Source organism: Accipiter gentilis, chromosome 33 (genome assembly GCF_929443795.1).
Source record: "Accipiter gentilis chromosome 33, bAccGen1.1, whole genome shotgun sequence".
NCBI classification, from domain to species: Eukaryota; Metazoa; Chordata; class Aves; order Accipitriformes; family Accipitridae; genus Astur; species Astur gentilis.
The window spans coordinates 17,781,976-17,796,578 of record NC_064912.1 but is presented as its reverse complement, the minus strand read 5'-3'; the positions used below and the strand labels follow the sequence as shown (position 1 = coordinate 17,796,578).

General features: G+C 53.7%; 1 protein-coding gene across 4 annotated transcripts in view; it reads right to left on the bottom strand.

Annotated features, from left to right (window-relative positions):
* The window catches only part of SLC5A10 (solute carrier family 5 member 10), a 41,304-nt gene extending 28,928 nt beyond the window's left edge, over positions 1-12,376 (bottom strand). For 2 of the 4 annotated variants that reach the window (XM_049791414.1, XM_049791417.1), the window contains exons 1-7: positions 12,263-12,373; positions 11,490-11,561; positions 10,526-10,630; positions 9,827-9,886; positions 9,523-9,627; positions 3,194-3,299; positions 1,465-1,545 (exon numbers count right to left, since the gene is read on the bottom strand). In XM_049791414.1, coding sequence (XP_049647371.1) covers positions 1,465-1,545; positions 3,194-3,299; positions 9,523-9,627; positions 9,827-9,886; positions 10,526-10,630; positions 11,490-11,561; positions 12,263-12,373 — 640 coding nt within the window. Of the gene's footprint in view, positions 1-1,464; positions 1,546-3,193; positions 3,300-9,522; positions 9,628-9,826; positions 9,887-10,525; positions 10,631-11,489; positions 11,562-12,262 lie in introns of all 4 variants that reach the window. The other 2 variants (XM_049791415.1, XM_049791416.1) reach the window with 2 other exon arrangements.
* Positions 12,377-14,603: the final 2,227 nt, after the last annotated feature.

The window sequence follows — 14,603 nt, the reverse complement described above, 5'->3', positions numbered from 1 at the left end:
TCAAACATGGAGAGTATCCTTTATTAGATGAGCTTGACAAGAGCTGGAGAAAACCCAGCACACTCGAGGCATACCAGCCTCCAGGTCCTGAGGTCTCCCAAGACCTGAGAAAAAAAGAATTGTGTGACCAGCAGCTTGTCTTTTGGCTCCCCTGGATCAGTCCCTCTCCCAAGCACCCTCACCTCCCTGCACACACCATGCCACGCTTGCAGGTTGGCAAAGCCAAAAAAAGCTGGGCTCTGCAGTCTCCGGAGGGGATTTTCCAGACCTTGCCTACCTGCCCTCCTACTCTGGCTCTGAGTTGCTGCACCCAGCCAAGCTTACCAGACACAAGCCTCAGAGAGCCCCATGGCCAACTACAGCTTCAGACAACGATCAGCAACGTCCAAGCACCTCGTCTAACGCAAAGGCTGCGGCCACCGCTCAGATCTGCTTGGAAAGGCAACGTGCTCCTCTGCCCGGCGCAGCTCCTTGCTTCTGCTGGGTTAGTTAGTATTATTGTCACTTCTCCAGGAAGTATCTGTCCTTTCATTTGGTTTTTGTAAATATATCTTGCTGCGTACAGGGCTGGCCCAGGAGCAAGCTCTGCTTTTGCACAGGGGAGCAGCCGCGGGACCGGGCTGCCTGCAGGTTTGGAGCTGCTCCCACCTCCACAGCAGAGCTCCTGTGCGACACTGGGTCAAAGCCTTTCCTACCTGCCCACCTAAGCAGACTTCTCCAGGAGATGGTGGAAATCACCTCAGGAGTGCCTCTGGAAATCGTCCTCTGTAGTTAAACGCCTGCCTTTGAAGCTGGGACCTGACTTTTTGCCTCCTATTCCTCAGGGCCAAGAGCCCCGATGGCAGAACAAGGCTGATGAAAGCTCCCAGCCTTGCAAGGGTACTCTGCGGTTAAATGTACGGAGACACAACAGCGCTGAGTGTTCAGAAAGGACTGGTGATAAACCCTGCTCACTCCAACCAGGAGGAAGGCACGGCACCATGCTCTGCATCCCCAGGCAAACCCCTGCAGCGGTGCATCGTACCGGCACCACCTTCTGCCACGCACGTCCCCTTCTTCTGTCTGAAGACCCCACCGCAATGCATCTGCAAGTTTCCCGGAGCAAAACTGGAAACGCTGCTTTGCCGTCAAATGCTTGATCAGTCTCTCGGAGTTACATGGACTAGAGGCAAACATGCAGAGCAGCGATGACCACGGGAGGGTCACCAGTGCTGGGGACAGCCCCACGTGGGAGACCAGGGGGATGCTTCATGGCATCTTCACCCAGAGGAAAGGCATGTAGGGGAAGCAGAGGGGACACAGGGGGACCGCAGACTTTCTTTAGGCGATTGCTATGGGCCAAAGTCCTGCTGGGCGTCTTGGCCACCGAATTGCTCAGACTGTCTTCTTATTTATTTCCAAGACCGCCCGAGTGGGGAGAGAAGGTCCCCCTGAAAGGAGGATCTGTGCTATCCCAGCTCTTACCTTTCACCGCCAGCACGATGGCTCCGAGGACCATGATGAGCGTCTGCAGCGCATCGGTGTAGATGACGGCCGCCAACCCCCCTGCACGAGAGCGATGCACAGCGTCGGGAGCGCTGCCAGCTTCGGGCTCAGCTCGGTCACGGAGTCCCAATAAAGCTGCCCGCGCTCGCGGGGACGTGCCTGTCACCTGCCTTGTCCTGCCGACGCTGCCGTGATGGGGGGCTGCAAGTGGGAGCGTAAAGGGGGAACAGCTCCTCGGTGGGTCTGGCGTTGAGGGGCGAGAGCACCCCACGCGGATGGGGTGGGGGGGAGCAGCCGATAGCCGCGGGGGGCTGCAATCTCACCTGGGGCATGGAAGGGGAGCCGAGGGATGGCAGGAAGGAAGGGATGCAGCCCCACATCCCCATGGAGTTGGGAGGATGCCGGCCAGCCCCAGCCCTGGCTCTTCAGATGCTCTAGCAAGCTGATGGCATTCAGGATGTTGATCTCATCATTCATCCCACCTCTCCCTAACATCATACCGGCTCTCCCCTTCGTACATCCCTCAGCTCTCCTCCCAGCCCTACGGTTTTATTTTTCCAGCACCTGATGCTTAGCAGGGTCCCCCTTGGCCATCCAGCCAGCGGCATTTCTCCCTTTCTATCCCAAGCTCTCCCTCCGGACCTGTTGCAAACCCAGGACCTGCTTACCTAGCCAGAAAACAATTACTCAGCACACACACAAAAGTATTAAAAAGTAGCGGAGCTAGAGAAAATGGGTTGAAAATTGAACCAATTTCAAACCCAGTCACCTAGTCACATCCTGGGAATTCAGGGCTGCACCCTCCCCAGCCATGACTGGGATTCGGAGAGATGTTCTCAGGATCAGGGTGATGCAATGATCACACCCTCTGCCTGAGCTCACGCTGAAATGCCTTACTTCACAACAAGCCTTGTGGGCAGGAAAAAAACTGAGATGGGATTTGCTTGAAACCAAAGCCTTGCAAAATCCACCATGTTTCGGATATACTTAAACTGTTTCCCGTTTTGATGGCTGGGATGAGATAGTGAGGGAGAATTTACTGCCGGGCGTCTCCACTGGCACTACCAGGGAAGGGAACATCCCAGCCAAAATAATAACCGAAAGGGCTGGCAGGGATACGCGGTCCTGAGGTCTGAGAGAGGGACTGCAAGCCAGGAACCCACAATTTCCAACTCCAGCTCCAAACCCTCATCTCCTCTGGGTCACAGAAGAACCGTATGGGTTGACCGTCCACAAAAATAGCTGGTCCCACAACAGGGCAGCACGGGCAAGAAATATTCCTGAAAGCTTTGCAGAGGGCGGGCAGCAAGTTGCATTGCAGGCTGGGCAAGTGGGAAGGAAATTAGTTGGGTAAAAGACTCTCAGATTGTAGATTCCATAGTAATAGTCCTGTAATAGGAGAAGCCCTGATTATTGCTGTTACAAATAGGTACACACACAAGAAATCATTTAACTACACGATGGAGGAGGAGTTATTACAAATGAAAAGCCGAAATGACAAAGGAGGGGTCATGCATTGAGTCATTGCCTGAGCTGATGCTCAGATAGTGGCTGGATAGGGCAGGAAATACGAACCCCATTAGTATAAATCCCCAAAGACCTTCCAGGAACAAAAACAAAAACAAAAAAAAGAATAAAAGCAGGAGTGTCAGTGGTGTGGTTCAACCAAAGAAGAAAGATTGAGGCCAGCAGATGCTGAGCAACCTACCCGCAATGGTGTAGAGCCCCGTGACCACCAGCATCAGGACGGTGGAGAGGTAAAGGTCCCAGCCCAGGCAGACTTGCACGAAGAGGGCCCCCGAGTACAGGTCCGTCTGTGCGTGGAAGAAGAAACACAGGGGCTGGGACGGGTGACGTTCACTTGGCTAGACGGCACCCGAGGGCTGTTCCAAGAGCAGCACGGCAGGGAAACGGTCAACACTGCGGGTACAGCAAGGACATTGTACTGCACGTGCCAGGAGGACACATCCTGAAGCCAGTGCTGAAGCCCGGGGTCCCACGTGGGTGGCCGTGTCACCTCTGCAAGATGGGTGTCACAGGCCACCTTCCCCCAAAAAGCGGAGCAAACAGCTCCAGCAGTCATTTGCAACTGGGCTCAGCTGGATGCAGACACTGGGATGTAAGGGTCAGAAATGGGATGCCTTGGGGCATCAGTGCTGCTGCAGCCTTTGAGAGCAAAGCGGGCAGTTAGAGATACTCAGCCCGTTACAGGATCACACCCTGACCTGAGCTACCTCCTCGCTGCCCCAAGTACCTCCAGTTCCTTCCACCGCTGGCAGTGCCCTGCTCTCCAGGTGGCATCTCACCGTGCTTTCTGCAGAGCCCTGGAGACGGGGCACCTGGTACCAACCGAGGGGCTGTGCTCCCCCAGAACACCAGCACCCTTGGGTGCTCCCTGGAGGCAGCCCAAGCCACCCCCCCCCCCCCCAGCCCAGCACACCCGTGCTGTTTCTGCACCCCAACAGCCCCTGCGGGGCCGATGCACGGGGGCGGCTGTAGCTGGTATTTCACGTTCTGCTTGGCAGGATTCGCCCTCCTGGCACCCGTGCTGCTGACAAGGAGGCTGCCAAGGACCAGCTCCCCCCTCCCCAGCTGCAGCAAAACGGTCCGGGCCGTCAGACCGGTCAGGAGGGCGGCAGCAAGCCTGAAAATGCTGCTGGGGGCAAGAGGGGATCTCCTCCCAGGTGCAGGGAATTTTGAAGGTGCTTGCTGGTACCTGCAATGCCTTTAGTGATGGATGGGGCAGCTCTGCGCCACGTCGCTTGAGCCATTTAGCGGTGCTCAGGTGGGTGCTAGTGGGGCAGAGCAAGGTGCTGCCCTGCTCCCTGGGGGCTGCAGGAGCATTTCAACCTTTGCAGCCACTCCACAGTGAGGAACACACGTGGGCAAGCCCCAGGATTGCCATTCTTGAGCCTTGCCCCAGCAACAAACCACCTCTTGCTGAGCATCTCTGGGGAAAAATATCTCCTCCTGGTTTTGCACAGATGGGGAAACCAAGGCACGGGCAAGTGGCAGAAGTTGCTTTTGGCCCTGACGGAGAAGCAGCAGCCCAGGGGTCCTGTACCCCAGCACAGACCAGCACAAATGAATGCTCCAACACATTCCCTGACCTTTGCGGCCCCCCGGCAAAGCCCCTGGAAGAGGTTTGGGGTTTCTGCTTGGCCACAGAAAGACAGACCGACTCCACATCCAACACGCTGCCTCCACCAGCCCCAGCATCTCCCGCACCCACGTCACGTCCCACAGGGATGCCAGGAGTGTGCCTCTGCCCGGAGGAGCGTGCGCAGGCCTGCAGCTCACTCAGCTGCCAAACTCCCTCGAGATGATTGACATCCCAAAAGTGACCACTGTTTCCCACCTGTGGGAGAACTGGACCCACACAAGGAGGTCTGGTCACGGTCTCGTGGGAATGAGATGTACAGCAGAGACTCAGAGGGAGCTGGGGGACCTCCTCCAACACAAGCACTGATGCCATGGGAGCAAAGGACCAGGCGCAGCAGGCAGTGCCCGTGCTACCACCACGTCTCCACCCACAGCTGAGATCCAGCCATCCCCAGTGCTCAGCTGGGGTATCTTCACAAAGACCTTGTTTGGAGAAGGAAACGAGGCCAGAAGAGGCAGGAAAGGGCAAGAGGAGCCGACTCCACGCCCTCGCCCGGAGCCATGACGGCTTCCCACAGCCAAGACATCAGCTCTGATTTGACATCTTTCTTCACACACCTCCCAGAAACCATCCCCCAAACAGCAGGGCTTTCTTGCCCGGTCATGCGGCAGCAGTAGCTTGAGATTAGTAACGTGGAGGACCGGTGCCATTTCCCATATCGCACCTCCTTCCCCTGACTCTGCCCTCCCTCCTCCCAGCGCTGCTCCAGCAAGCTCGCAACGCAGGAGCTGAGGACCGTCATCAGGTGATGGAGAGCAGGATCACGCAATGGGAGAACCAAGGTTTGTGCCACTTAGCAGGGCTCCGTCAGCCAGAAAACCCAGTAGGTGAGCACACACCCAGCTTCAGCACAACATGAAAGCCCGTTCCCTGGCAGATGAGCCCACACCGTTAGGCATAATGTGGATTAAATCACAAATCAAACCGACCAGAAGAGCACTCACACCATGATCTTGAGGATCCTAATTCAGGGACTGTTCCACAACATCTGGACCAGGCTTTAGACCACAGTCATGTCCGGCATTCCCAAGGGAGGTACCATGTGTCCTCAGCTGCACTTGGGCTTGGTCATGTCTCTGGGACAGCCCTTGCCAGCACCGAGAGGTAATTCAGCCCTGGAATGTCCAGCTGAAGAGGAACCAACTCGTGGGCAACCATGGCAAAACCTCTGCCAGTGGCTCCTCTGATGGCCTTCCACCACAAATGCAATCCAAGCACAGCTTGATACCACAGAGACCACCGAGCAGCCCTACAAGAGGACAAGTAAGCCGTTCCTGCAGTGCAAGCTTCAGCTGCAAGGCAGAAAAGCCCCAACCAAGAGCTCTCAGCCGTCTCCTCCCAACGCAACCTGAAGTGGGAACGCAAAATATTTTGAGCCGCCCTAGCACAGTGCCAGCCAAGCATTCCTGACATTTTCCGGAGCTCCTAGTGTCCCTTGGAGGGATCCATCACTTGTCATCTCAGCACCAGCCAGAAAGTCATGCCCCACTGTGACTGCCTCCTTCTCCAGCAACCCTTCCCCAGAGCCCAGCCGTGAAGACTCAGCCCTGGACAAGATATTTCATAACTGCTTCTCCTGACTTTCTCAATGCTTAATCATTTTTGCAGTCGTCTGCAAATGAGTCTAAGCCTTTGCTATGAGGAAGCAGAGGTATCTCCACCTCCCTTCCTGGTAATTCTGCTAGGGTGGGAAAAAATAAAAGTGCATGTGACTGAGTCGTTAATAAGACATCCCAAATACAAAAACAAGCTAATTAAAACCAGGCATGACCTATTCATAAAATAAGTCCTTTCAACTGTAAAAGGAGAGGAGAAGCCTTTGAAGTCAGGTCTCATAATCCAGTGAGAACCCTGCCTCCACCGGTGACCTCACTTGGAAACTCGTTCTTACCCAACATCGTTACTGCCTTCCCAATGAAAGCTGGCTTTAGAAACAGCTTGGATTTAACAATTGGTGAAGCCGAAGTCGCAGTAGAACAAGTTACCCAGGGTACAGAGGAGTCTCCAGGGGCTCTTTACCAAGGCTAGGATGCCTGCGCAACTCCTCACGTGTTCCTAGTCGGGGGGACACAATCTCTCAGCAGGACTCTGGGCTTCCCCGCTGCACCCAGCCATGAAACACAGAAGGCTGGGGTCCACCAAAGGGTAAATTCCAGGAGAGGAGAGACTGACATCCCTTCTGCCCCAAAAGAAGAGCCAAGGAAGGAGCGTGGGCACCATGTCTCAGCTCGGGAGAACGTGGAGCGGAGATCCATCCATAAACGCAACGTCTGCAGGGAGAGGAGGCAGGAAAAGCCCAGCTAGTCCCAGGCTTCGAGGCAGCCCCCAGTAAGGACCAAAGGAAACCCCCGTCGAGAGACAGCACTGCCTAATTTCTCCGAGTTTCGCCCTCTGGTCCCACGGTCCCCGCTGCAGCCACCACCGGGGACGGGACACTGGGCCAGTTTGCCAAAGCCCCGTGTGTCTGCAGACATTCATCCCAACCCACTGCTGGAAACAACCATTGTTTGTGAGATTTACCATGAATGGAGCCAGATGCCAAGATAATCCCCTTATTAGGCTGATTCCTTCTCTGTTGCATCCTGCGTGACTCAGAGATCAGAGAAAATTCAGCAGACCAAAGCAACTATAGCACTGGCTGAGAAAAGGCACAGGAAGAGACATTTGGGAGCGTCTACCAGGCTCCAAACACAAGGCTGGGCTGAGAAGGGCCAAGAGAACCGCAGAAGTTCCCATCGGTGGAGGCACTGAGCAGAGGTCATCTACAGGTTCATCTGGTGTTAGGCAAGGGGTGACACCACAACGGTCTCCCAAGCTAAGAATGAACTTGTAGGACATCCATCCCTTCTGGGCAAAGCCATGGAGACACTGGAAACCAAAGGGACCGAGCACATGCCCATGGCATGGTAGGGAACCGTTTTGTAAGAGAAGAGGGGGCATCTGTGATAGTCTGGAAAGAGACTCAAAGGCAACCAGCCCTCAAACTACTGGTAATTTCTTTCTTCAAATTCAGACCAGCAAGAACCACCAGAAATCCTATCCCAGCTTCCAACCTTTCCTTTTAAATGCCAGCAGGGATTCACACAGATCCCAGGGACCAACACCACAGACACAGATACTCCAGCATCTCCCTCAAGCTCCTGCTGGGTCTTCGTCAGGAGCAGGGGAGAGATGTCTCCTGAGCAGCACACAGGAGGGGAGTAAGTAACAAGAATTTACTGGACATTAGGAAAATCGGGGAATAATCAAAGCGTCACTCCCCGAACCTGCAAACTGAACTGGTGCTCCTGGAGCCACCAGGCTGATTTCAGGAGAAATGCCATATAACTTTGAACTCCATAAATGATAACGGTATAAAGAATATCAGTTTTATGGGAAGAATGCCCTCCAGCATGACAGGACATGGTTTTGTGGGGGGAGATACAGGTGGCAGCTGCACCAACGGAATCACCATCATCACCTCTGCCACGCTGAAAGCCCTTCATCGGCAGGAACACGGGCAGGGCTGCCATCTCCCCTGCAACCTGCCTTTTAAATCCAAAGCGTAGTGCCTTGCCCAAGGTCAAAGAGCAGCTCACGGGAAGGAGACGGGAGTCTCCTGAACCTGAGGACGTCACATCACGCAGCACGGGGGGCTGTCCGACACGGGTTCAGCCTCTCCCTTTGCATTACGCGCTGATGGATGTGCATGGCCAGCACCGTTTGCAGTCTGCTCCATCCTCTGCATCCCTCGGAGGGGAACGCAGAGGATCCCCCTCACACAGCTCAGCCCAGGGCCTGGGGCTGCAAAGCCACCAGGGAGAAGGCAGAAATGCCGCCCAGGGAGCGATGGCTGCATCCAGCCAAGCTGGTGTTTGCGAAGCACGGAGCTGGGCGAACGCAGCGGCAGGCGCTGAGCGCCTCGCCGTGGGGAAACACGCTCCGGCACCGGCCTTCCTGCCCTGCAGACAGCTGCTTCTGCAGCCAGCCACATGCAAAAACATATTTCTTGCAGCCAGTCACCTGCAAAAGCATATTTCTTTTAGGCAGTGAAACGCAGAAGCCCTAGCAGACCCCGGGTCAGATCCGCCCGCTCCGACAGAGGCGGTGGTGCAGGATTGCTCCCTCCGGCAGGTTTTCTCCTCCAGATCGTTTCTGAGCTGTTTGCTCTTGATCTCTGTCTCGCTGTCTCCAGCCCCCCCAGGGCTGTCTGTGCCCGGCTCTCTCCTGCTTGCCCTAGGCCTGGTGTCACAGGCTTTTTAGCTGTTTTACCTCAGATAAACTCTTCTCACGGTTACCAAGAGGGCAGCAGGAACAGAGGCTGCACACAGGGAACCGTGAATAAGGCCAAAATGTGGGGGAAACATCCCTGTGGCAGAGTCCCTGAAAATCAGGCACTTTCTCTGTACAGGCTTGGGCATCTTATAGCTGCAGCAAGGCTTCCTTTCCTCAGAAAACCTGCACGCCTTAAAGCAACGAATGCATTCCCACTGCTGTCCCCAGCTCTGCCGGGTCCCTCGGGGACGCCAGAAAGCATCACTGCTGGAGCATGGAGAAAAACCCAGATGACACAACCCAGCCTCCAAGCACGTTTCGCCCACAACCTCTGCTACGAGGCGAGTGCACCATGAGTTTGGGAGTCCTGACACACAGCCACGTATCTGTCAGGGCCACCCAGACATGAGCATCGCTGCTGGATCTACCTACAAACGCACGAGGTGTCGCAGACAGCATCTGCCCACGAATTCCCACTTCTTGTCCTGCTCCCTCTTGGAGCATCCTGCAGCAGCTGCTCTCCCCCGCCTTGGCTACACAAGGTTTGAGCCCCAAAATAGCATTTTGCTTGCTGGAAATCAGTCGTGGGTTTGTCACAGAGTTGAGCGGGAGCTACTCACAGAGATTTTGGTGAAGATGGAGAGCAGGAGCGACAGGCCGGAGAGGTACATCCTGATCCTCTCCCCTCCAAACCTTCGCTGGAGATACTCCGGCATCGTGACAATCTGCCAGGGGGAAAAGAGAGTGATCATTGCCCTGTCCAGGCCCCCTCCTCTGGGGATGGTCCCAGGGAAGGCAAGGGGACAGCTGCATTCCCAGAACAGGGCTTAGGAGTCTCAAAGGACAGTGGTGACAGCCCTCGGGGAGCAGGGGACCTGGCCGGGGCCGTGTTCCCCCCGGCAGGCTCAGGGCAGCTGTACGTACCCCAGATGAGATGTAAACCGGCACGAACACCCAGGCTAGCGCCAGAAGAGCATAAGTCGCCTGTTGGGAAGGAGGAACACGGCACAGCCAGAAAAAACACTGATCCTGCTGCAGCTCAACGTTGACTGCAGTGCTAGACCCTGTCCACCACTCCTGAGCCAGCCCTGGCTCACCCTCAAGTGCACGTTTACATCCCTAAATGCTTTCACATGGCAGGCAGGGGGGGACGAGGTCATGGTGGAGAACCCCCCCCCCGGCACCCCCGTCTGCAGAAGCCCGCTCCCCTCAGCCCTTCAGCTCCTGACCAGATGTTTCCCACTAATTCCTCGAGCACCAAGCAAGCCCAATGCCATATTTTTGCTGCAGAACCCAAGGACTTTGGATACAACGTGCAGGGAAGCAGGGAATGGGTGACCTATTCAGCCATCTCCCTGTCGGGGTCATGGAGGGGCTGGACTGGGAAGCTCTGCTCTGAAATGTCCTTTTCCCTGAGCATGTGGACCCGAGTTGACTCCAAACTCACTGTACGTGCACTAGACATGAGCTGGAGAAGCTGAGTTAGCAGGGTTGTATTAATTACCCCCTGCACAACTCCTCCCAAGCCTTTCGAGACATTATGCGAAGCTGCTGTGAAATGGGCCATCTGCTGCGATGCGGCTCGAGAAACTCATTTTCTTAATAACGCGACACGTTTCTTACATTCCACTCGAAGCCAGTGACAGCGATTCCCCCGGCAGCACCGGTCCCGGCCAGCCCGATGAAGAGCCCCGAGCCTTCGCTGCTGGCGAAGAGAGAGGCACCGATCTGCAGAGGAGCAGGGGAGGTTCTGTGGGTGCTCACAGGCGGGGTGCCCGGCCGCCGGCTCCCCACGGCTTGGCACGGCGGTCCCGCCAGCTGGACCAGCTTTGGTGCTTCCCCAGCAGCGCAGCCCCGAGGGGATAACTCGATAAGAGGAGGCGGCAAAAATAATGTCTGAACGGGAGCAGCAGAGCGCAGACCTCCCCCATCGCTTCTAAAAGCAAAGTGTGGCCAAAGATACACCGTGTGTGATGAGGAACGTCTATGTATTTGCAAAAAAAACCCTTAACAGACTCCAGTCCAGGTAGGCGTGAGCCCCAGCAACAAGTGCGCGAGCACGTTCAGCTCATCTGGGCATCCCCGGTGGGTTTTGGATGGACTTTCTTGTCTTCAGGAGGATGAGGAGGAGCCACACGTTGCTGCATTTGCCACGGTGGCCACGCACCCTGCCCGGAGGTGGCCCTGCGCAAGCAGCCAGTGCCAGACATGGGAAAGACCTACAACCAGTTTGTCAAGATCATACTGAAATAAGAGGAGGGAGAAAAGAAACTTGGAACACCCACGTCTTGTTGGAGCCACCAGGAGCACACAGGGCTGGTGGAGATCGATGTTTGACTCCAACGACCCCTGCCGAAGTTCAGAGCAGCCTACGAGGAGACCCAACAAGCTGGGTGGGCTCCAGCACCCTTCACGCAATGAGAAGGGAAACGCAGCTCAAAAGACACGAATCCTGGCAGAAGGAGGTATACAGGGTGGCGGAAAGTGTGGGGCAGGCAGTGGAGAAAGCAGGGGCGCAGAAGAGGGAATTTGGTGGGATGTCCCTGCTGCCCAGGGTGTCACAAGAGGGACAGAGATGTCTACTTACTGGCCACCATGCCATGTCTCTGCCAGCAAGGAAATAGCCACTGACGGTGTTCCTGTTCACCCTGCAGGAAGACTGGGAGGAGAAAAGATCAGCACAGAGCACCCTTTCCCTACAAACCCAGACAAGGCACCAAGAAAGCAAGAAACCAAGTCTCCCAGACAAGAAGCCAAGAGACGGGAGACTCGGGATAATTAATGGGAGCTCTGCACCTCAAGCTTAATTACACGAAACGGTGGCTGCACCCCGAGTACCTGGAGCCATGAATAGCAAAGGAGGCACCCCGAGAGGGGGAAGCACGGAGGATGCGCCCATCCTACCGCCATTCCGAGCAGACAGGTTGGCTAATAGGGCCCAGCTTTGGCTACGATTTTTCTGCAAGGCAGAATAAATGGCTTTGGAGAACCTTTGTCTGAAACTGCGGGTAGCCGAGGGCTTTTTCTGTTAAGCAGGGCATTTGTCTCAACACCCTTTAATAGACAAGCGGCAGATCTGCTTACGCCCAGCAGACCGGAGGCTGGGCGAGAGGTTTGTGCCGTGGTTAATTCCACCTTGTTCTCAGGCTATAGGAGTCTTTCTGTAGGGAGTAAAAAGGTTGGAGGGTTTGTACAACAGAACAGAGCAAATACAGGACAACACACAAAATACATAACAAGTGCAAACTACAACAAGAAAATAATAGAGATTTTCAAAAGCTTGCATGCAGAAAAGCCAGCCCTGAAAAAAAACCAAACTTACTCAGAAAGCAGAAAGGGAACAAGAGAAAATATTCTTACCCATATTCCCACTGCAACGTTTAAGGAAAAATAAACCACTACGACAACAAGGTCAGCAATGCTGAACTGCTGCAAGGGGGTAAAGGATCCAGCAGTGGAATTGCCCTCCATCATTCTTCTGCCTCCTTCCTCATCCTCAGCCTCACACAATCACTGAATCAGTAACTCGTTAGCAGCTTGAGGGCATTTATCATTAAACAAGCCAGCAGTAAGAGCTTCACTTCCAAAGGCGCTTGGGTGGGCAGCCTGGCTGTCCGCTGCCTCCCTCCCCTTTCAGTTTCCCATCGCCCTTCCAGCTGGCACCCAAGGGACCCCCAGTCCAGGCAAGCACCTCTTGATTTCAGCGTCTCACAAACGAGCAGCCACTTAATCCCCATTTCCTTGGGGTTTTCTGCTTCTTCTGCACTGATCTCGAAGAAACTGCAGGCTCCAGTCCAAGCTGCCCCTGCAATTAATGCATTTCTGCAGTGCAGACTCTCAGGATAAGGGCTCCCAGCAGCCTCTTGCAGAGGTGCCTTAAATCTAGATATTGCTGGACGAGAAACGGCAAAGGCTTTTGTCTTCTATGAACTGTAAACTGAACCCCAATATTTTTCTTGCAGATAGTAAGTCTGGAAAGAATTTGCATGATCTTCTGCCTAGTTAACTACTGTAGAAATTGCTGAATAAAGGCAGGGTTTTTAAGGTGTTTTTTACATTTGAAGGATCCCAGAGAAATACCACTAAGAATAGCTGGCATTTGTGGTGATCCGATATTTTTGCTTCTGGGAAAAGCACACAGAGATTAGGCAGCTCTGCAGTTATGTGCTGTAATGAAAGGGGTATGAAAAATATCCGAGGGAAGACGCGTGCACTTTGCTCACTTTCAACCACTCCAATGCTATGAAAAGCCAAAGGACCGGCAATCCAGTCTCACGATCGCAACTTGCTCCCAAATTCTTGAGTCCTAATCAATACAATACTTGCACTGCACAGAACTAGGCTAAGTTGGGGGTTTTCTACGTGCTAAAAGCAATGATCAAACACAGGAGTGACATGAACATCCAAGGTGAAGCCTCAGCACGCCAGCGAGGGCCGACCAGCAGAAACATTCACAGAAGAGATGAAGCCTTTCCTCCAAAGGCCAACATGAAACAAGCAGCAGGAAACAACCTTTGAATTTTAATATTTCTGCACATTTAGTAATCACGCCGTTTGCTGCGCTGGATGCTTGGCTGGCTCATTTCCAAATGGCAGCACGCTTTCCAACCATATATCACAAGGTCCCTGCAACTAATACACCCATCACTGAGACGGGTCAGCGTATTTCTCCTCTCTGAAACAGCCGCTGCGGCACCCAGGAGCAAGTCTGCACACTTGCGAGAGGAACTGAAGTTCCCCCTCACTGCTCAACTGGAATTTAACCTGCATTAACACATTCAAAGTACATGCAAGTGTTAATACAGCCTGGTGTACCTATTAACATCGCTGAAGTGTTTAATAACCTACTGTCATTGAAGTACAACCAGGTACAGCCTTGCATTTGCTCATTTCATAAAGAACATACCTCTCTGGACAGGACCACAAAAATCAAACAGAACAATCTTATGAAAAATAAGCTCACAGAATGAAGAACAGCATTATCTGAACAGAAACATGAAGTTGCTTAAAATAAAATCACCATCTCACTTGCTGAATGTACCAACAAGACCAAGTACTGTAAATCTTTTTGCAATATCTAGGTCTTCTAGTCACAGGCCTCCATTGTACCCAGTGCTGTAGCAACACAGACAAGGGAAGGAAAAAAAAAACCAACTGTTTTTATCCTTAAAAGCCAATGAACCTTCCAAAGCCCTTGGAAGTTTGTCTCAAGCAGAGAGAAATGGTGTCAACAAAGGTTAATTTCACTTCTGGTTTTGAACATGCCTAAAGTTTTATACTCATTTGTAGGACATTCTGATGGTGAGAGATTACACCAAACAACCCCTAAATGCTGATTAATTCCACCACCATTTTGTCTGCAACAGGTCAGGAACTTCCAAGTCTCTGAGACTGGAAGCTCAGCATGGCAGCTAGCTGGCCATTCCACCCACATGTACCCAAGTACAGCTGGGAAAACAAACCTGAACAAGTTAGGCTCTGCACTACGGCCATATTTTTTAGTACATCCATGCATTCCGGCCAGGATAGAAACCTCTGAAAAAAACAGTTTGCTGTTTAGTCTAGAAAAGAGGCGGCTGAGGGGAGACCTTATCACTCTCTACAACTACCTGAAAGAGGGTTGTAGTGAGGTGGGTGTTGGTCTCTTCTGTCAGGTGGCTGGAGATAGGACAAGAGGAAATGGCCTCAAGTTGCGGCAAGG